This window comes from Loxodonta africana, chromosome 12 (assembly GCF_030014295.1).
Source record: "Loxodonta africana isolate mLoxAfr1 chromosome 12, mLoxAfr1.hap2, whole genome shotgun sequence".
Taxonomy (NCBI): Eukaryota; Metazoa; Chordata; class Mammalia; order Proboscidea; family Elephantidae; genus Loxodonta; species Loxodonta africana.
In genome coordinates this window covers 22,650,160-22,673,004 of record NC_087353.1, presented here as the reverse complement: position 1 = coordinate 22,673,004, position 22,845 = coordinate 22,650,160, and the positions used below count along the sequence as shown (strand labels likewise).

General features: G+C 43.4%; 1 protein-coding gene across 8 annotated transcripts in view; it reads right to left on the bottom strand.

The window, feature by feature from the left end:
• Positions 1-3,271: 3,271 nt before the first annotated feature.
• The window catches only part of LPIN1 (lipin 1), a 95,790-nt gene continuing 76,216 nt past the window's right edge, over positions 3,272-22,845 (bottom strand). For 7 of the 8 annotated variants that reach the window (XM_010591922.2, XM_010591921.3, XM_010591923.3 and 4 more), the window contains 4 exons: positions 22,403-22,555; positions 13,620-13,734; positions 11,271-11,374; positions 5,372-7,960 (listed from right to left, as the gene is read on the bottom strand). In XM_010591922.2, coding sequence (XP_010590224.1) covers positions 7,801-7,960; positions 11,271-11,374; positions 13,620-13,734; positions 22,403-22,555 — 532 coding nt within the window. In that variant the 3' untranslated portion in view covers positions 5,372-7,800. Of the gene's footprint in view, positions 5,197-5,371; positions 7,961-11,270; positions 11,375-13,619; positions 13,735-22,402; positions 22,556-22,845 lie in introns of those variants that run through there. The other variant, XR_010323552.1, reaches the window with a different exon arrangement.

The following is a 22,845-nucleotide window of genomic DNA, read 5'->3' as shown; positions in this document are numbered from 1 at the left end:
CCACGTTGTGTGAGAGAGTGACACTGTATGTACAGGTTTGGGGAGCAGCTCACCACAGCTCTCTCTTGTGCGGCTCTGTGGAGGGAGGAGGCGCTCTTTGTGGGTGAGATGGTGAGACACTGTTGGCCCTTGTCCACAAGATCAGAGTGCAGGACCACCATGCCTCCGAGTAAGACACAGGCTCTCTTTCCTTCCCAGGTGCTCAGGCACAGTTGACTGTTTTTGCACAGAGTTAAAACTACTTGGGACACCCCCATCTCCATAGAGCCAGAGTAGGGAGTAGTTGTCCAGCTTTGGGGGTGAAAATCAATGTCCTTCAAGTTGATTCCAACTCACAGTGGCCCCATGGGTATCAGAGTAGTAGAACTGTGCTTCGTAGGGTTTTCAACAGCTAATTTTTTGGAAGTGGGTTGCCAGGTCTTTCTTCAGAGGCACCTGTGGGTGCACTCAAACTTCCAATCTTTCAGTTAACAGCTGAGTTTGTTAACCATTTGCATTATATTAAAAAGCTCCAATTTGGCCTCAGGCCTAAGCTACCTTTATCCTATCTGCCAGGGAGCCCATGATGTTGGGTGATAAAGCTGGTCCCTAAGTGCCCCTTTGGCTCAGTACAGGCTCCATCAGTCAGAATCCTGGAGGAGGAAAAGGATGCTGTGCACCCCAAACCTAACCCCTAAGTGTGTTAATGGTTTAAGTAAATCAAATGATGTCACATAACATCTAAACCAAGGTTATACAGCACTTGAAAAGGAGAAAATCAGGAGAATCAAGTCAGAGTAGTGTCATTTCAGGAGTCCCTGGTTAACTCACTCAGCTGCTAACCAAAACGTTGAAGGTTCGAGTCTACCCAGAGGCACATCAGAAGAAAGGCCTGGAGATCTCCTTCCAAAAAATCAGCCATTGAAAACCCTATGGGGCACAGTTCTACTCTGACACACATGGGATTGCCATGAATCCAAATTAACATGATGGTAACTGGTTTTATAGGTCTTTTTTTTTTTTTTAAAGTGTCATTCCAAGCTAAACTCAAAAGTCCCCATCTTCAAGTCAGTGCCACATTTGTACAGTGAGAGGATTGATTGATGAGACCCCAATCTGGAGATAAACATTCACAACAGTTCATTAGCAGTCAGTGTAGATTTAAGTACAAACTAAGGGCTTTTTCATTACTGTATTTTGCAAAAGGCAGTGTTACAGCGTTAACGATGATTCAAATGGTGGTCCATCATGTTCAAAAGTCAAAACAATCAAGTCAACAAATGAAACATAAATCATGAATATGTCTATTATAAGCCCGGATCAACATCAGTTCACTAGCTTCAACACATTTACATTTTCCGGCACATAACATTAATGGGAACTTGAATTTTATGACTGTTTAAAGTTTATCTGGACTTAATTTTACATCTATTTTGATTTTATAATTGAATTTATAAGAGCTTTATCTTTATGTGGAGCCCTGGTGGTGTAGTTGTTAAGAGCTCGGCTGCTAACCAAAAGGTCAACGGTTCAAATCCGCCAGCCGCTCCTTGGAAACCCTATGGGGCAGTTCTAGTCTGTCGTATAGGGTCGCTATAAGTCGGAACGGACTCGACGGCACCTAACAACAACAACATCGCTTTATGTATATATATATTTAAGTAAAATTATATAAAAGTAATTTAGGTAAACAATATTTTGAAGAGGACTGGGCGTTCCTTACATTTGAGAAAAACTGCCATTTAACACAGGATCTCTTGTGCTAACAAATTCATCTACCTAAGTACCACAGGCTTATTTCTCTGGAAAGTCCGGGTGCAAAACATTTTCCTGTACGAGAAATTATCTTTGTTATCATCTTATGCATGCTGCATGAAAGCAAGAACACAAACTCTTGTCCAGAAACCAAGTCTCTTTCAGTAAATCAGAGGTTAACCACCTCACTCAATCAACAAGTACTGTTTGTTTTTAGGATCGCCCTTAAATGCGAATCAAGAAGACAAAGAACAAAAGCCAAACTATCAAACCACTCTGGAAGGGAAAATATGAAGCTCCCAAATGAATGTGATCCTTGGAAATACAAACCATTTCTTCTGAGCTTGGCTCTGTCAACCATGGCGGAAAAGGATGTTTTTACAATCAGAGCAGAAATATGACTGGTTGTCCTACATTTACATTTCTTTGTTGCAAAATGAATGTAACTTGTTCGGATTCCAGGAGCAGAGAAAGCAGCAGACACGGTGGTTACTTTCCAAAGTGAAACTTAAAACCACAATCTCCGGTGTACAAAAGGCAGAATGAGTCATAGGAAGCGGCCACTTGCTTGCAAAACTCATTAAAAGCCAAGCAGGCCTCAATGGACTTCCTGCACCAATCAAAAGATTGCTGGCACCAGGACAGGCACCTCTGGGCGACGACAACTTGGGGCGGGGGTGGCGGGGGGCTGGGGGTGCAGCCGTTAGAAATCTGGGCCCAGGCCTGCTCGTTCACAGGCACTCTGATCAGGCACAATTCCCTCTGTGGCTGCCAGCTCAACATGTGAGATCTCTAGGAAGGTGACCAGGCTGCAAGCTGTGTATCAAAGCATCACAACGACACCTTGTGTCTCAAGCGAGCACCTGTATCGGGTTTCCCAGCTCTGGGCCAGGACACAGGTTGAGACAAGGTGGTCTCTCCAGGGGGTTCCCTCTTGCTGCAGACCCTACCTGTGCAAGCTCAAGGCAGTTAGTATTCACTGTAGCCGGGCCACCGAGTGTACCGCTTTCATGCCACTGGGTACTTTTTTAAAGTAAAATATGAGCTGCAGTAATACAAGAGGGCAAAGCTGGGGTGAAACGGCCAGTCAAGCTACCAGGGCACAGGACCCCTGGAGCTGGGTTTATCATCTAAAACAGTGCTTCTCACTCTTGAGCCGAGTAAGAATCCCCTGGAGGGCTCATTAAAACGGATGGCTGGGCCCCACCCCCAGTCTGATTCAGTAGGTCTGGGGTAAAAAACCAGTTGCTGCTGAGTGGATTCTGACTCATGGCAACCCCATGTGTGTCAGAGTAGAACTGTGCTCCACAGGGTGTTCAGTGGCTGGTTTTTCAGACGTAGATCGCCAGGCCTTTCTTCCAAGGTGCCTCTGGGTAGACTTGAACCACCAACCTGTTGGTTAGCAGTCAACCACATTAACGGTTTGCACCACCCTGGGACTCCAAGTCTAGGGTTGTGTTGTTGTTGGGTGACTTATAAAGACACCATGTGACAAAGTAGAAATGCCCCATAGAGTTTTCTAGGCTGTAATCTTTACAGAAGCAGATTGCCAGGTCTTTCTCTTATGGAGCCACTGGGTGGGTTCGAACTACCAACCTTTAAGTTAGCAGCCAAGCACTTAACCATTGTGCTACCAGGGCTCCTTCAGTCTAGAGCAGAGCCCAAAAAATTGGTATTTCTAACAAGCTCCCTGGTGGTGCTGAAGCTGCAGGTACAAAGACCATGCTGTGAGAATCACTGATCTAAATAGCTCAGACCTGACCAAACAGCTGCAAAGTGCTCCCTCTTCCAAGTCAGTGAGTGATGTTTGACCTCAGACTGGTCCAATCTCAGGGCCACTGAGATACTTTGATACCCAAACAGTTCTCTTAAGGAACTCCCCTTCTGCCCACAACCTAATCCACAACCCTGGCTGGTCTCCAAGTATAGCGCTCACAGGGAGGAGCCTTTTGTCAAAATGGAGAGAGCATGCTCCACCTGAGAACATTCCCGTTCAAAGGTTTTGAAAAGCTGTGCTGCCAGACACACACTGATCTGTGCCCGCAGGTGGCCATTTTGTGCCCATTGACTTCCAGGGTCATCTTCTGCCTGCTCACAGTCCCATTTCCTTTAGGCACCATGCCCTTCACCTGGCTTCAAACCTTGCACCAGTGGTGACAGTCAGAAGGGGGAAGGAGGAAAACCTAGCAGCATGTTTACCACCTTCTCAATACTTAAGGCAGAGACAGGATGCTCTCCTACCCCGCCGCCAGGGCAGCAGGAGTAGTCTTGCTCCCACTCGAACCCCCCCCCCAGTCTGAGGATAAAATACAGATGTGCAAAGGGAAGGTATGAGTAAGATGTGAATGGGGGTGCATCCAAGCTCCTCCCGCACAGCTGGTTAGGAGACTCCTGCTAGGATGAGCGTTCTACAAGTTTGTTTTTCAGTATTTTACAGCGGGGTCTACATGTTAACTTTCCTCCATAACTAGTCTCTTACGCCAGGATGGTAAGAGGGCAGCATTTATGACCTCTTATAGGAAAGGGCACTTTGACCCCCAAGGCTGATGGTGAATGACCCCATTCTCAACGCTCCTTGGCCTCTGAATGAAAGGGTTGTTGAGTCGGGTGGTGGCTATGAAATACTTTACATACTCAGGTGATTACAGCTGAGACTCTGGTGACATTCAGGCTCCTGGACTAGTTTCCCCTGCATATGTGGGAGCTGCCCACAGAGCTGAATGGAAACAGCATAGCCTAGTGGTACCAAGATAAGAAGAGGGATGAAAAACCATGAGAGCATATGTGAATAAACAGGCCACAGACAAACATTTATATTCATTTTTATTGTACAGATAAAAGAGCCTAGAAACTGAAACCAGAGTTAGAATAAATCTGTGATGTTCAGCTCCAACTTAAGAGTTTGTTTTGAAGATACACAAGCATTAATTCTACATATGCCCAGAGATGAACTGTTTTGGATTTGGGTTTCATAAGGAGCTTAGCCTGGTACCTCGTATAACTATGTTTTAAGCATTTTAGGACCGACAGCCTTCCATTTGTTCCAAAGACACTTAGGCTAATGCAGGTATATCAACAGGAAGGCTCAGGCCATGTGGGCAACACACAAAATCAATAGGAACTATGATAGTTTTCAGTTTATAGGAGTGAACCAGTCAAAGATTTGGATTCATTAATTCAGAATGAAAAACTAATCTGGGGTATCCAACAGAGAAGTCAGGAGCCCAAAAACTGAGGGCAGTGCATGTGAGGCAAGGGAACCCCCTTCCGGAACAGCTACGCGTTAAACAGAGATTCTAGGCCAGGCCTGAGAGGCACTTGATGGACAACGTTGAACTGACGCCTCCAGGCTCCTGAATCGTTCCCATCAGAGTAGGGCGTGCCCAGAGGGGCAGCCCTCTCCTCTCTTCTTTCATCCCTCTTTCCCCCTCACGGGCACAGGGAGATTGTACCATCATAAATCTAAAAGAATGAGAAAAGACAAGCTCTTTTATTCCAAATATTGAACAGTTCATAGCCTCAAAGGTTTTGGGGAAGAGAAAATAAAATCATATGCTTGAGACTACACACTAGAAAATCGGCAGGGTAATAACTTACCAAGAACTATTTAAAATTCACACGCCTGATTTTCAGAGAATTCTTTCATCAGTCTCATTTATTACAATATTTTCTAACTTTGCATCCAGCGCAACACAAGGAAGTATTACAATGATTTGTATCACTGCACCAGCATATACAAATACAGAACATATGTGGCAAATAAATATATTTAAAGTGGCGATCCAAACCTAAAATTGAAAAGGGAATTCTCTTTGAGGGTGTTATCACTGTTCTCCAACGTACCAGGTTTGTGCTGTCTATGGTGCTCTTCATCACATACAATGTGATTCATTTCCATGGGGCAACTTTGAAACATGTGGTCCAAATACAGCTTCCTAGCGTGTAACCATGGGGTTACTGGGTTATAGTCTTGCAGGCACAGACAAGCATTCTCGCACATTCGTGGGTACAGAGATGGAGATCTGAGTGTGACTTTCTCGGCGGCATGCCCTGTTTCAGAGTGCAGTGGGGTGGAATTTTAAGGTACACAAAAGTCACCGTCCAAAGTTGCACGCTCTCAAACACCCACTTGGGAGTGTGGACTACAGCTGGTTGTCCTGAGGAGGGGCAAATTATGCCAGGGATACTCTACCTAATCTCTCGGCCGAAGTTATTCCCAGGCTCGAGGGAGAAACTATGTGAGCCTTTGCAGGACCATGAACTTATATTTAGTTCATGTCAGTCAGATGTCACTCAAAAGTACCCTCGTGACAGAAAGAATTAATGTAGTTCCTCAAGGTCACCAATGAAGCCCAGAGTAGTGAGGGTAGAACTATCTGTAAAAATATTTTTAATGCCAATTAAAAATATTGTTTGTTTTTAATCCCCAAAAGGGAATCTGCACACGCATGTTTGTGTTCCTACACAAATCGGGGATCACCTGCACACAGGTACGTTTGCCTTTCTCTGTATGTCCACGTGAACCTTGAGTAAAAGCTTTCCTTGCTCACGGAGACCACCAATCACAACGAAGGCAACACCTCAGAGATTTTCTTTCACAGAAAGAGTAAAATTTCATCAGTCAGTTCCATTTTGTTCCTCCGGGGACCCGAACAACCCAATTTAAATACGGAAGCACTTCAATCACTGGAGTGTAACACTCGTTAAAAAATAATACTTCAAAAAGTAAAGCAAAATCTTTTACCAAAATAATTTTCACTTTCCCAAGCGTTCTCTCCATAAGCCAATTTAATAAACACGTAAAAGAATCACCGTCTATGAGCTTAAAAAAATGTCGCTCAAATTATTACATATCCATTTGCCTTTAACCTGAGGAAAAGGACTAAGAACAAAAAAAGTATTCCTCTTAAACTCCAAAAGAGGGTCAATCTTACGAAATATACAGAATAAGGCTCTTTGGATAGTCCAACACATATTTTTTTTTAATTTATTAAGTACAGTTGGAATAGAATATGGCTAAAAGGTTGATAACAGCAATCCAATCAGAGTAATAAATCATACCTAACAAAGAATATAAGTTAAACTTCTTGAAACTATTTTCTGAAAACCAACCAACTGCTTTTGAAGGCTCCCAATAAAAATCGACTTTGTTATCATTTGGCATAAGCTCTGTTCAAGTCCGCACTTTCAGTACCACCTTGCTAGATAAAAGGATGCTGGCAGAGTGTTGAACTGATTCAAAATACTGCCTTAGAAATATTGACTATAATTTTCAATTAAGGCATTGCAAAGTTCTAGAGAGCTAGATAAAGCACGTTCTAAATAAAACACCTGCCACAGATGCATTAAGGCATAAATATTCCAGCCTTTAGCCACAGGAATCAGGGAGGGGAGGGATATGCCAATTACTTAGGTTATCTTTAACCAAAGGAATTAAAGAAGAACTTATCACCCCAAAATCAGACCAATAGGCAAATACTGCAAGGGACCATTCACAAGGCCAAAGCCCAGAGCCAGTGCGGTTTGGGGTTTGGATTCTCTTCAAAGAGGCCTCAGATTCAGATTGCACGGCCCTTCCCTGCCCTGTGCAAAAAAAGGTGGCAGAGACACTGCTATAAATAAAGCGTGGCCCCTGCCTCAATCTTTACCAAAACTCCTACATATCTGGCTCTCCTCAGCTGACACTGTCATCAGCGGGGACAGCCCACGGACAGTCACCCTCTGCTTGGGTTTCATAGGCCCATATTGCACGTGAACAGATAACCATGGGAGCAGGCTGGGAATGCCATGTTGGAACTGGCTTTCGGTCAAAGCCAAGGGATGCTTTCCACATTATGAACGCAGCCCTATTCCTGGCCTGTAAAACACCCTCCATGTTTCCCTTAGGAATGTCACCCCTCCCCCAGGGGAGTGAGGGAGGGGGAGACGCTTCTAAATTCTTTCCGTCCTTAAGCAAATGACTGCACGTCAGTCTCCTGAGTTCCAGCTCCACGGTTCACAAAACCTATCCTTTAATGTGTGATGCCCAGTCTTCCACTTTGACGTCAAGAGGCTGCTTGGTGTGTTTTAGGTGGAGGGAGAACGAACATCCTGGTTTTCAAAAGGCGGCAGTGGCTCTCTCCAAAAGGTGAAATTACTGAAAGTATCTGAACAGGGAAAGTCTGAAGAATGGCTTCTTTTCAGTAATGGGAAAACGTGGTCAACCACTTCACAGAGTCTCACGTACCTAGAAGGAAAACGGAAATCATCATTGCCACTGAGGGCCAGCGGACCCCAACCACAGGGAGCACCACCATGCACCCAGCGTTGTCAGCTGACCACCTACTTAACACATTGGAAGTAGTTCTAGAATAATTTCATATTAAACTAATAGGATATCAGAGAAGCAATCAGAATATGCAAAGGGGTCCGAGAAGGCTTTGTGGAAAAAAGCGGGACTTGGCTTTGCCACAACAGAAAGATGAAGGAGAACAGGGCAGAAGCAAAGGAAGACAGAGGAAACGACTCGGTGAGTGGACAGCCACCTGCCAAGGAGGACACATACAGGGTATCAACAAGAAAGAATCACAGATGATATATACCTTTGGACACCGAACAGATTGCTTTACTGTACAATGAGCAAACACCAGGCCCTGAGCCTAAGGAGACATGGATTTGATCTTCAGGTCTGCCACTTACCAGCTGTGCGATCCTGTGAAAATGGCTTAATCTCTCTAAGGCTCAATCTCCACAATTGTAAAAGAAGAAAAATGAAAACTGTGCCACAGTGTTTATATGAGAATTGAATAAAATATCGTATGCAACAATGCCTGGCCCATATTAGGCACTCACTAAATGTATTCGACAATAAATTTTAACATGCCTTAGAGAAAAAAGTCCTGGCTGCCATGAGGGTCAGAAGACCTAGCATCTACTCCTGACTTCCTTGCTATGCAACCTTGGACAAATGTCTTGCCCTCTCTGGGCCTCAGAAGCCACATCTTTCCGCATGTAGGGCTGGACTAGATCACTATTTCTAAACACTCTCTTCATACTCTCTTACTCTGTTCTCTAAACATCTTAAAGAAGATACTGGATATTAGTTATTTTGGTTTGTATTACAAAAAAGTAAAGTTGCTAACAGAACACACATTTTCAGACTGCCGGGTGCCTCCGACCTGAAATGCTGACATGCCCAGCCCTCTCCTGTACACCCGTAGCCTCCTTCTTGACAGTCACTGGGTCCCTTTCCAGTTCTGATTTCCTAAGAAGCTGGGAGGGGCTTTTAAAATCCAAACTCCAGGAACTAACATGTTCTGAGACATAAAATCACTTACTAAATAAGAATGAATATGTACATTTAATAAAGGACTTATGAGAAATATTGTGCTTGCACAAAATGGGAAAAACTTCTCTCAATAAGCAAGCATTATGTCTTTTCTGAGGATTAAAACAAACGAATAAAATAGAATAAACACCCCCGGCTTTAAGGCCTATTTGTTTGAGTTTTGTGGCAACAGGAGGTTGGTCCTTCTACAGGTAGCAGCCCATTGCCAGGCTGCGGTAGGTACCAGACCCAGAGTCACCTTCACACGCCCTCAGCGGCAGAGCCCAAGCTCCATCTATGAGCCTCTTTCTGGCCCACCCTCCACACACAGGGCTTCTGCAACACACGCGGGACTCACATACTGACATTCACAAATGCAAAAGAAAAAAAGCACTAAACCTCCCCATCCTGTGTGGGCCCCTATTCAGCCAAAGACACCTCAGATGACTTCTGCGACAGGGTCCCAGATTCTGAGGGGCACGTACCTACTTGGCTTAGAAGTGGTTCAGTACTAAGTTCAATGCCAGAGAAATGTGTGTGCCTCCCTGGAGAGGAGACAATCACATCTCTCAGCCTGTGCATCAGATAAAAATGTTCTTTGGCAATATATAAAACAGTCTTCTCTCATACAGAGATCCACGCTAGGCCATGCCATGAGCAAAGCACGCATCTTAATTCCAGAATACCTGCAAATGGTACCTTCACAGGCCTTCTAGGCCAAAGCCTCGGATGCTGGAATCCCCCTGTCCATGTACCTGGTGGCAAGGCTGCCACTTGTCTGCTATCTAGGCAGACTTCCTGGCCATTTCCAGGCAGCACCCTATTGGCTGAGAGGTCTTTTGGACCCTCCACAGAAATCCCCTAGCTCTTTTCCACACCAAGGAAAGCCTTCCATGTTGGGGGAGGAACCTCTGACACAGCCAGGGGTAGACATTTTTAACCAAGGAGGGGGAAGAAATTACAAGGACAGGGTTAAGAAAGGAATAGAGTCCCTGCTGTTGTTCTGAGGATCACAAAGCAGCCCGGCACTGACTTACATGGTCAAAGACGGAAGAGGGTCTCGGCTCCACCTTCCCCTGCCTCCCCACATACCCTGAGAACTGCTTTGGTATCAGCATGACTATGGGGGAGGAGCCTTGTCCAGGGCAGGCCCCAGGGCTCCCCCAGGCCTGTAACTGCTGAGTTAGGAGACTCCGACTGGTATGAGGGTCATGTTGAAAGTGATGTGTTCTGGAGGGAATCTACATTTCTACTCAACTTGAAATGACATGAGGTGTCTACAGAAGACCAATCCCTAGGAAACCACTAGAACCAAACTAGCTCTGCCATTTAAGGAAGGCTCTGGAGGGGCCCTGGGGTCACTCAGGCCAGAGGCTATTTTCCATGTCTGTATAGACCTGGCCAAAGGAGGTCCAGCCTCTGAAACGGACCAGGCAGAATGACAACTGTCTGCGTGGGCTGACATCACCCAGTGGGCAAAACGCCCTAATATACCTCTCACAGAATGTGGAAATGTTCTCCATTCTAAGAAGTTATCTACCAGGCACTCCTTGGAAACTCTCTGGGGCAGTTCTACTCTGTCCTATAGGGTTGCTACAAGTTGGAATCAACTTGACGGCAATGCGTTTTTTTTTTTCCTAAGAAGTTAAGGATACAAAATGAGGCATTTTAGAGTCAAGAGTGACTCCACAGCCAATTAGAATGCCTCCTTAAGAACAGTTATCCAATTTAGCCCTCTGACTCACAGAAACTGGGTGTTGACCAAAAATGTCAGAGGAATTCTTATAATTACACAACAAGGTTTCTGGTAAGACCATTATGACAGGTCAGCCTGTGAAGAGATAAACAGCCCCTCATCTTTAAATACAGCTTCATGTGACATTTCAATCTGGTTAAATTCCTAAGTCACATGCTAGGGTTTCAAAACTAACTTGGCAAATCTACCTCACAAATTCTCAAATTCATTCAGTCCCCTGCTGTGGCAGAATCTAACCACTGCCCTCAACTTTAGACCCAGAGGGATGCTGATTTCATTTCAGTTGTCCAAAAATTAAGTCTTGGAAAAAATACAAGAAGTCAAATATATTTTTCATTACAGGAATTAAAGACTGAAATCCAGGCAACAAGTACTAAAAAGGTATACTATAAACTGTAAAACACCATTCCAGAGTAAAGGGAGAGCAACAGTAGGAACAATAAAGTAACAACGTAAAACGTTCCCAGTACTCACGAGGAGATGTTGGTCTTTGCATGCTCCTGTACTAGTTCTCCTTTGGGGTTGACGGTGAATATTCTATTCAAAGACACTCCTACTTGCTTGTACGAATACACATCCTATATTTGGTAAAGGTTATTGAAAGGGTTAATTAGAAAACTGTAAAAACAAATACATGATAGTACGGATTTTCTACAACATGATAAAATTTTCCTTAACCACATTTTGCCTCCAAGTATTACAGAGAAAGAATATCCTTTGATGTAGAACTATTAAATTCATTACCTTCTCTGGGCCTCAGTTCTCTCATTTGTTCAAGAACCGAGTCAAAGAGTAGATAACCTATCACATCCCCTGCAGCTTTAACATTCCTTAATGTTATTCCCCGACCCATTTTCTGTGTCATGATTTCAAAGGTAAGAGAATTTTCTACTTGGGTAATTAGCACCCAACTATACGAGAGTAAGTCAAAAAGTATTGCTACAACATGTGAGACTATGTTGGCATCTACTATCTGATGAGGAGATGAGAGGGCAGAGGGGGTCAGAAGCTGGCTAAATGGACATGAAAAGAGAAAGTGGAGGGAAGGAGTGTGCTGTCTCATTAGGGGGAGAGCAATTAGGTGTATATAGCAAGGTGTATATAAATTTTTATATGAGAGACTGACTTGATTTGTAAACTTTTACTTAAAGCACAATTTAAAAAAAAGTATTGCTACAAAATCATAACCCATAACCTGTTGCTGTCGAGTCAATTACAACTCATAACAACCCTACAGGACAGAGTAGAGCTGTCCCACAGGGTTTCCAAGGAGCAACTGGAGGATTTGAACTGCCGACCTTTCGGTTAGCAGCCAAACTCTTAACCACTATGCCACCAGGGCTCCACAAAATCACAGAAACCTTTATTAAACAAAAATATCAAAACGTGAAGCTATTGTTTCTCAACATATCCTCCGTCTAGGTCTTTACACTTCTGAAGGCTGTGTTTCCGTCTCCCTAACCCTTCCCCCAAGAATTTTGTGCTGTTCGATTTACACCACGTCAAAACAGCAGTTCTGGCATCCTCGAGGGACTCAAATCATGCTCCTTCTAAATGTTCTTTGAGTTTTGGGAACACAAAGAAGCTGAAGGGGCAAGATCAGGGCTGTGGGGCGAATGGGGTAAGTTTCCCAACAAAGTCCTCAAAGGACAGCCCTTGGTACCCTCAAAGAATGAGCAGGTGCGTTGTCATGATGGGAAACATTCCTCAGGGCAACTTTCCTGGCCTTTTTCTCACCCATGCAGTTTTCAATTTTCTTAAAACGTCTTCATAATAAGCACCCGTCATCATCCTATGTTCTTCGAGAAAGTCGATCAAGATTACCCCTTCAGAATCCCAAAAAACAGTCGCCATAACCTTCTGAGCAGTCTTCCCTCTCTTGGCTCATCTCTGCAGTCTTTCTGACCTTCCCTAAAATGCCTGATCCATCTACAAACTGTTTTATGTGGGGCAGCATTCCCATAGATTTGTTGCAAAGCTTCAATGATTTGAGAAGATGTCCACTTGAGTTATATTAAAAATTGGATATTAGCCCTCACCTCAAAACCGTGTTTTCCCATAGCACAAAAAGTATGTTTTTTTTTTTTTTTTTTGAAGGCACTGTTAACAAGACTAAGACAAGGGTATTACTGAGAGAATTTGTCTGCAACCATCCACTAACTGCAGAAACATGTTTAAACACGTTTTGTTTGGAATAAAACCGTGCACTTATGAACTGGAACCCTAGTGGCAATACTTTTTGACTTACCCTTGTATTACAGGTGAGTATGTGGAAAGATAAACAGGGTCTCCAGAATGCTGAACTTTCCGGTAAATCTGGACAGTACGTACAAAATCTCAAAGTATTTGTGACACCATATGAAACAATACTACATTATACTGAAATGCTGAGTTTACCACTGTGCTTAGGGTTGGCTTTGGGATTTCCTTCTGCTAGAAAGGGTCTAATCCTATTATATGCTCCTGTTTTACTTATTTAGCAAGCAAGTAGCCATGTGACTCAGAGGGTACCCGAATGTGCTACACTTTGCCATTTAAATTGAGCAACTACGTGAGACCAGGTCATTTGGAGTTTCTAGCCCACATCTCATGCTTCAAACTGAAACCAACTTGCCGAGCTTTAAAGAAAACTAGGGCTGCTGAAATAATTTAAACTCTCCTTTCCTTTAGATGGAGGCAAGTGGCTCTTTACCAGGCTATTTCTTGTAGGATGTGGGCTGAGAAGCTGGCTTTATTTAAAGCTCCAGGGCAGGGATTTCAGACGACTACTGTCAAGAAAGGTAGTCATTTCAAGAGCTCTAATAGATCCTATCTCTTACTTACAGCCGGTCGGTTTCCAAAAGCAGCGTAAAACGGTTCTGTGTTTGGAAAAAACAGGTTTTTGATGTCTGTCAAACATTGGACTTTAAACTTTTCTGGCTTCTTTTCAATCACTTCTCTGTTAAAATAAATAGGTAAACAGTGCATCAGAATGAGAAGATAAGCTTCCTTAACAGCGACGATTATTTTTAACTTTCAAAAGTTGCCGTGACTCTAAGAACACATTCATATTTCAAAAATTAACTATGTGTCGGTCAGCTCCCCCCCGAAAAAAAGCACTAGATAGATATTGAATCAGTACATTAAAGTCATCCCACAAAAAAAAAAAAAAAGCCACTGTGGCAAAGTGATTTCACTGAAGAAACAATTCCAGAGCATAGAAAAAGAGGAAGCATTCCCAAACTCATTTTACGAGGTCGCATAACCTGAAAAACAAAACCTAAAAACGAACAGCATGAGCAAAATGTGGGCCAATCTCACTTGTGAATGGAAATACACGTATGCAAACTGACCCCAACCAGTACAAACCAATTGCCATCAAGTCAATTCCAAATTATGGCCCCCCACCGTGTGTCAAAGTAGAACTATGCTACATAGGGTTTTTAATGATTGATTTTTCAGTAGATCACCAGGCCTTTCTTCTGAGGTACCTCTGGGTGAACTTGAATTGTCAACCTTTCGGTTAACAGGTTAGCAGCTGAGCGCTAAACACCATTTCCACCACCCAAACTCTGCAAACTGACCCCAAAAACCCAGTGCCACTGAGTCGATTCCAACTCGTAGTGACCCCAGGAGAGAATAAAAGTTGGGTTTATTACAGGAATGCAAGAGTAATTTACTATTTAAACTGGTGAACGTAATATAATACATGAGCAGATTAAAGGCAAAGAGACACGATCACCTCAATAGATACAGAAAGACTATTTGATATAATTCAGCATCCAAACAGGATGAAAACTCTTAAACCAGGAACAGAAGGCAATACTCATAACCCCGTATCAGAGATCCTATTTGATACTGAAATAACAGTGGCCACCCTCACTATTTCAATTCAACCCTGTACTGCAAGTCCTACCCAGTGTAGTGAAGTAAGAAAAATAAATAAAATTGATAAAGACTGGAAAGGAGGGGAAAAAAATTATCATTATTCACAAAAAAATAACTACATAGAAAACCCAAAGATCCTGCAGGTGAATTACCAGTACCAATGAGAGTAATAAGGTTGCGGGCAACCAAATCAATGTACAAAAACCAGCTGCATTTTCATGCATCAGAAACAAATAGGTAGAAAACATAATTTTGTAAACTGTATTTTAGATAGAATTTTAAAACAGCAAATGTCTACGAATAAACCTAACAAAAAATGTGCCAGGCCTTTATGAATTCAATTATATAACTTCACTGAAATATATCAGAGAAGACCTAAATAAATGAAGAAATATATCATATTCTTTTGTTGGAAGATTCAGTATTATATTAAGAAAGACTTCTTCCTAAATTGATATGCAGATTCACAGTAATTTCAATGAGCAAAGGGCAAGAATAGCCAAAACACCTCTGATGATGGCAAGTTGAAAAGCCTGCCTTACTGGACTTACTCGAGAATTATTACAAAACTATGGTAGTTTAACAGGAGTCCTGGTGGTTCAGTGGTTAAAGCGCTCAGCTGCTAACCAAAAGGTCTGCGGTTCTAACTCACCAGGCACTCTGCAGGAGAAAGATGTGGCAATCTACTTCTGTAGACTTAGGGCCTTGGCAATCCTATGGGGCAGATCTTCTCTGTCCTACTGGGTTGCTAGGAGTCAGAATTCCACTCAACAGCAATGGGAGGTTTTTTTAGTTTATACTAGTTTATAGACTGTGTGGTAATGGTCAATTTGTCTCTCCCTTTGCCAATAGAACAAAACAGAGGGCCCAGAAAAACAGGGTCACACAGATGCTGATTTACGACCACAATGGCACCTCAAAGCGGAAGACAAAGGATGGTCTTTTTAGTCAATGGTTCTGGGACAAATGAATATATAGAAAAAAAAAAATGACATTGGACCCTATTTCATTCTATATAAGGAGCCCTGGTGACACAATGGTTAAGCGCTTGGCTGCAAACCAAAAGGTTGGAGGTTTGAACCCACCAGCTGCTCTGTGGCAGAAAAGACCTGGTGATGTGCTCCTACAAAGATCACAGCCTAGGAAATCCTATGGGGCAGTTCTAGTCTGTCCTATAGGGTCGCTAGGAGTAGGAATTGACTCTATGGCACAAGACAACACAACATCACCCTATATATGAAAATCAGCTCCCAGTGGATTCTAGACCAAAATATGAAAGACAAAACCATTAAATAGAATACAGAATAATATCACTATGCCTACAGGTTAGGGAAGGATTTTTTAACGTACAAAAAGCACAGATCACAGAAGGAACGATACGTTCAACTACATGAAACTAAGAATGTTATGTTCATCAAAAGCCATAACTGGAAAAAGACGTTTCTAACACAACATAGGCTAAGTATACAGACGATTATATAACATAGTCTTACAAAGCACAACAGAAAATGGGTAAAAGATCTGAACAGACACTTCAGGGAAGAAGCAGCCCAAATGGCCGATAAACATATGAAAAGAGACATTTCATCCTTACCAGATGGACAGAAATGTAAAAGTCTGGCAGCGTTTTGACAAGAAAGCAGAACAAACAGAGCACTTAGACACTGCTGCTGGGTGCACACATTGGTTCAGTGTATGACTGTCTTAGTCATTTATTGCTGCGATAACAGAAATACCAGGAGTGGATGGCGTTAACAAAAAGAAATTTATCTCTTCACAGTAAAGTAGTCTAAAAGTTCAAATTCAGGGCATCAGCTCCAGGGGAAGGTTTTCCTTCTCTGTTGGCTCTGGAGGAAGGTCCTTGTCCTCAATCTTCCCCTGGTCGAAGACCTCCTCAGGCGCAGGGACCCCGGGTTCAAAGGACACACTCTGCTCCCGAGCTGCTTTCTTGGTAGTATGAGGTCCCCAACTCTCTGCTTGCTTCGTTTTCATCTTTTGTAAGATAGAAGGTGGTGCAGGCCACACCCTAGGGAAACTCCCTTTACATTGGATCAGAGAGGTGACCTGAGTAAGGGTGGTGTTACAATCCCACCCTAATCCTCTTTAACATAAAATTACAATCACGAAATGGTGGACAACCACACAATATTGGGAATCATGGCTCAGCCAAATTGATACACACGTTTTTGGGGAGACATAATTGAATCCATGACAACTACCTTGGAAAAGAGTTTGGAATTACCTAGTAAAGCTGAAGACGTGCACCTCTGTGACCGAGCAATTCCACTCTTAAGCATAGACCTTAGAGCAGCTATTGCACAGGCGCCCCAGCCGATAACTACAAGAATGTTCAGAGAAGCACTGCTCACGGTAGCAAAAACTGGAAATGACTCAAATACCCATCAACACGCAAATGGATAAATAAACTGTAGTAGAGCCATGCAACAGAGCGCTATGCAATCATAAAAAATGAATGAATTACAGCTACGTTCAACAATCTTGGGAACATAATGCTGATCAAAAAAAGCAAGCTCCAGAAGAACACGTTTCCATTTATATAAAGTTCACAAACATGCAAAATTAAATATATGGGTTGGGATTACAAACATATAATACACACAAATATATGGGATAAAACTATTAAGAAAAACAAGGAACGATTAACATAAAATTCAGGAACAAGGGCTCCTTCTGAGGGGGGAGGGATGAGGCAATTAAGGACTTCATATGTAATGGTACCGTCCTTTCTCTTTAACTGGGGGTGGGGACACTGGTGTCCACTGTTAGCTTATCCTTTATTCCTCACATATATTTAAGAAATATTCTTTTGTACCTACTCAATATGGGATTTAAATGACGATGATGATGAAGATAGAGCACCACACTGAGTGTCAAAAGACCCAAGGGCTGGTCTTGGCTCTGTACCGACTTGTGTGGGCTTTGAGGCCCTCCTTAACAATAAAATGAGGGGCTTGCATTCTACATATCAGAACCCTTAGAGATAGATAAATGGTGCCCTAGTGGAGCAGTGGTTAAGAGCTCTGCTGCTAATCAGCTCAGCTGCTACCAGCCCCTTCCTGGCAACCCTATGGGGCAGTTCTATTCTGTCCTATAGGGCTGCTATGAGTCAGAATAGACTCTACAGTAATGGGTTTTTTGTTTTGTTTTGGTTTGTTTTTGTATAAGTCTCAAACTTGAATGTATTGGGGAAAAATATCCAAACTCAATTTCCTATTTTAATCACACACACACACACACATATACACAGAGGAGGTATGGTGGAGGACACGGAGGAAGATGTCTGCAGGCCGGTATCCGAAGGTAAGCAGTCCACAGGAAGAAAACACCTCCGTGGCCCCTTGCCACCAAATGCTTTGAAGGTGCCTGACTCCCGGTTTGGTAGTTCGGATCCCCAGGGAGTGAGCAGTGAGGGCTGCTGAGAACCGCCGCAGCGCGCAATACAGATTCTACCTTAGCACGTCCAATCTCTTTGCTGATTTGAATTTGCAAACAGTCACTGGTATCCACCTCATCCCACTAGTAATTTTACTCTAGCAACAAATAAATGTCACTTGTCCAAGCCTCAGAGCAGCTCAGAACACCAAAGGGAAAACTGAGTTACTTACGGAATAATGTCTTTCCCACAGACAGATGCCAGCCTCTGTTTTTGTCTAACTAACTCCAGAAGCTAAACGCTGCTCAGTAACTCAAGGTCATGGGAATTACAGCAAAGGCTAACTTGTCCAACCCTCACCATCGGCTCAACTCATCGCCAAGGCTACTTGCAAGACTGGAGCCATCCTTGTTAAGAACGTATACTGTAGCCATCGTGTATTGATGAAAATCATCTGAATAGCTGTCTCCACAACAAACAGGGTGGTAACTGAAAAGATCACATGACTCATATCCAATTTCTACCTTAATTGAAGCAGCTGCAGAACCAAGAGTGTAAAAAATTCTCAACCTTTTTTTTTTTAGACATATTTCCTAGAATCACAGCATTTTAGTGTCGAAAAAGACCCTTAGGATCTTCTAATCCAACTCCTCACTTGGCAGTTGAGGAAACAGGCTCAGAAAAGTGAGCCATCACTCCAGTCATGCTGGTAAGCAATCACCACACATGATTAAAACTTGGGGCTCCTGAGCCCCCCTTCAGGACCCTCTCTGCCAGCCCCTGCTGAGATCTCATTTTTGCAGACCACGTTACCTGCAGATTCACCCACTATGTTCCTTTTCCTTCATTCCGATTTAAACCTTGGCTGTAGAATCATAACTGCACCCAATTAAAGTGTCTTGTCCATAGGTGTTATGGATTGAATTGTGCCCCCCAAGGAGATTATGTTGAAATCCGAACCCTTGGTACCTATGAATGGGACCCTGTGTGGAACCAGGGTCTTTGGAAATGTTATCAGTTAACAGAGGTCATACTACAATAGAAGGGGTCCTGATCTCATGTGAGTCGCTCCTTATGGAAGAAGAAGACAGAGATCTTGGACTCAGCTGTACCCCGTCAGGTCAACGGTGATGCTGGGCTGGGGTCAGCGCTGGGGGTAGAGAACCCCCTTTTCAGCAGCCAAGATGTCTTTCAACATGCTACCTTCCAGCTTTCCCCATTAAAACCAACAGCCCGGCAGCCAGTTATTATTTGAATGAATACAAGCTGCTCCGAAGGCTCTCCAGGATTTTCCAAGGAGCGACAGCTGGTTAAAAAGAAACCCTAACTAGAAGCAGTTTCCTTAGAAGACTGTTCAACCCAAAGATGTCTTCTAGGTCTCTCAAGCAATGCTACCCAACTATTCCAGAAGCTGAAGGTCTACCATCTGGGTTCTTCACTCCTGAGACAGTCCAATTCTGATTGCTTCCCTCCATGTAAACTCATATCACCTTCCACCTCTACTTTGTATGCTACTCTGGGATACTACCTATTATAATTTGGAATAAAAAAATACCAAACCAAACCCACTGCCGTCGAGTCGATTCCGTCTCCTAGCGACCCTATAGGACAGAATAGAACTGCCCCATAGAGTTTCCAAGGAGCACCTGGCGGATTTGAACTACCGACTTCTTGGTTAGCAGCCATAGCACTTAACCACTATGCCACCAGCATTTCCATAATTTGGAAGAGGAATCATAATATGCCAAAAAAAGTGATGCTGGATTCCCCATCATGCAATGGTGAGCTCCAGAACCTAATTTAATGGAGAAGTGGTTGTGGATGAATGATTTTGGGAAACTGCTTCCTCAATTTGAACCCCAAGCAAATTAAGTTTTTTTTCCATCTAGGGAACCTAAGGAGAACCTCAGCTCTACCTATGGGAAGGTGTCCAGGAAACTGCTTCCTCAATTTGAACCCCAAGCAAATTAAATTTTTTTCCATCTAGGGAACCTAAGGAGAACCTCAGCTCTACCTGTGGGAAGGTGTCCAATTTACTTGGTACCTTTACTGGCTCTCTCTAAGCGGAATGGGCTAGGCTTACAGTCCTCCGGAAAAGACTTCCTTCCACTTTCAACCCCTGCCCCAGGCGATCTTTCCCCCCTACACTTGTCCAGGCCATCTTGCTTGTTCTTTATTACTGAACCTGTTTCTTATCTCTGCTTGCAGACTTTCTCCTGCTGCTGCAGCATCCTCCTGGACTAATACCATTTTTGTGTGCGTGTGTGCGTGTGTGGTAAAATACACGTAACATAAAATTTGCCATTTTAACCATTTTCAAGTGTACAGTTCAGTGACACTGATCACTCACAGTGTTGTGCAGCCATCACCATGACTTGTTCCCAAAACGTTTTCATCACCCCAGACAGAAACTGTACCCAATAACCAGTGGCTCCCTCTCTCCCCCTCCCTAGCCCATGGTAACCACTAGTCTACTCTGTATGTATTTATCTACTCTAGACATTTCATGTAAGTGGGATCATACAATAAAAAAAAAGAAGAGACAGTGACTGTCATGTGAAGATGGACTTACAGGCTAAGGAACACCTGGAGGCACCAGAAGCTGGGAGAGACAAGAAAGGATTTCCCCCTGCAGCCTCCAGAGACAGCATGGCCTAGCTGACACCCTGAATTCAAACAACTAGCCTCCAGAACTGTGAGACAATAAATTTCTGTTGTTCAAAGCCACTCACTTTGTGGTCCTTCATTACAGCAGCCCATAACAAAAAAATACAGGGAACTAACGCAAGTAAGGAAGGCCATCCATGTTCATGGCAGACTTGGTGGGCTTAGCCAACAATTTTAGAAAACCTACAGAACAGTTAACATGTGCAATGGCTTTGGGTAGACTGTAGCTAGAAAGGACCAGGCTGTTGGCCATTTGACATGAGAAGCACCTCTATCTCTGTAGAGGGCAAATGGTGAGGGCTTTGTGTTTTGTTTTGTTTTGTTTTTTAATAATTCCTTACAGGCAAAAAGTGATATTAATAATAAGGAAAAAATAACAAGGACGGCTTTAAATTGACCTTTAGTGGCAGGATGTCAGAGTAATAACGTCCAACTCTTCACTTTCCCTAGCAAAGCCTTAATACTTAACATATGCTAATGAGCAGCTTGTTGCACACCGTCAACATAACTCAGGAACACCGCTCCACTAACATACCTGGATATCTACTGCCATCTACGCTGTTACAACAGCTCTTAGGGCTTGAAACACACTGCAGAATCCATAGGTTTTTGCCTGAATTTCCCCCCGAAAACATACAAGTTTCAATGTGAGCTCATTACTAGAGGAAAAAAGTGACTCCTTACACAAAGCACAGATGGAAAAGGTATCCACAGAGCTCAAGAAAAATACTCAAGAAGAGTCAACATGGTGTTTTGGGCTTCTCTGGATTTTTCCATGGCTAACAACAGCAAGGAGCTAATCTGGCCCCCAAATTCAGGCAGATTCATGTCAAAGCCATTCAGCAGGTCTTAGCCGTTCGGCGGGTCTTAGCGATACAATTATGTGATACTTATAATTACCCCTTAGCAGGACCAACGTCCTGTAGTTAGCCAGACTAGATTATGCTTTGGGCCTCAAGCTATGGGCAAGTCCCTTGTTTCCCTCCCCTTCCCCCCTTCCCCTCCAATGAGGCCAGGGCTAGACTGGTTTGGCTTCCTTGAACAAGGCTAGAAAGGTGAAGGGAGAGACGGGTAATCAGAAATTGGCTAGTGGCTGTTAGAGGACCATTAAAATAAATAATGTAATCACAGCTCTGAGTAAAGCGAACAATTATTACGGGAGCCCAAGGTCAGGTGGGTGATGGCAGTTGGTAGAGGGGCCACTTAATCCAGCCTGGGTTTCAGATTAGGTGGATACAAGTTGATTCTCAAAGGGTTATTAAGACTTAGCTGGGCAAAGCAAAGGGGGTGCAGGACAGAAGGTGGGCTATCCAAAAAAGGGGAACAGCATGTGCAGAGACTCAAAGCAGAGAATATCATTCTGGAAAATGGAGGTAGTTCCGCATGGCTGAATTTTAGAACGTGGAGAGGAGGGTGGGGTCAGGTCATGAAGAGTCACGCTATACGAGCTGATGAATCTGGAATTGATCCTGAGAGCCATGAGGGGCCCAAGATGGTAGACAGCAGGGAGCAGCAGGGCTGGGCCTGCATTTTACAATGATTTTTCTGCTGCCTGATTTGGAGCATGCGTATTGGATGGGGAAAACAAGATTATTCTTGCAAAACTTCCAGTTAGGAGGAATAAAGGCCTGAACTGGACCAAAGGTCTGGGAGTGGGAGGTGGACCTGAGGGCAGTACCTGTGCAAAGCAGAGAAGAGACTGCTTGGGCTCAGCAGCAGTGGTCCTTGAGGTAATACCGTGCCCCTCTCGTTAACCCAGTGCAAGTACCCTCTCGTCATGTCCGCCATCCCGATAGCACGTGCAGAGCAGTAGAGAAACTTATATCCATTTCTGAAAATGAGACAAAAAGATGTATATTTAATGGAATCATAAAATGGGACTTTTTCCATTCACAAACCCTGATTTATATATTTTCATGAAGTATGGCATTGTTGCATGCTGCCTCACAAATAAAATCCAGGTTATACAAAATCTTATTTTCAGTAGAGGAACAGGCCTATACACACTGCACTGTAATTTACGAGGCACTTTCACATTCATCACTTTATTTAATCCTCACGAGGACATGCTTGGTAGGTATCTTCCCTGCTTTATTGCCAGGGAACCTGAGGTTCAGATCT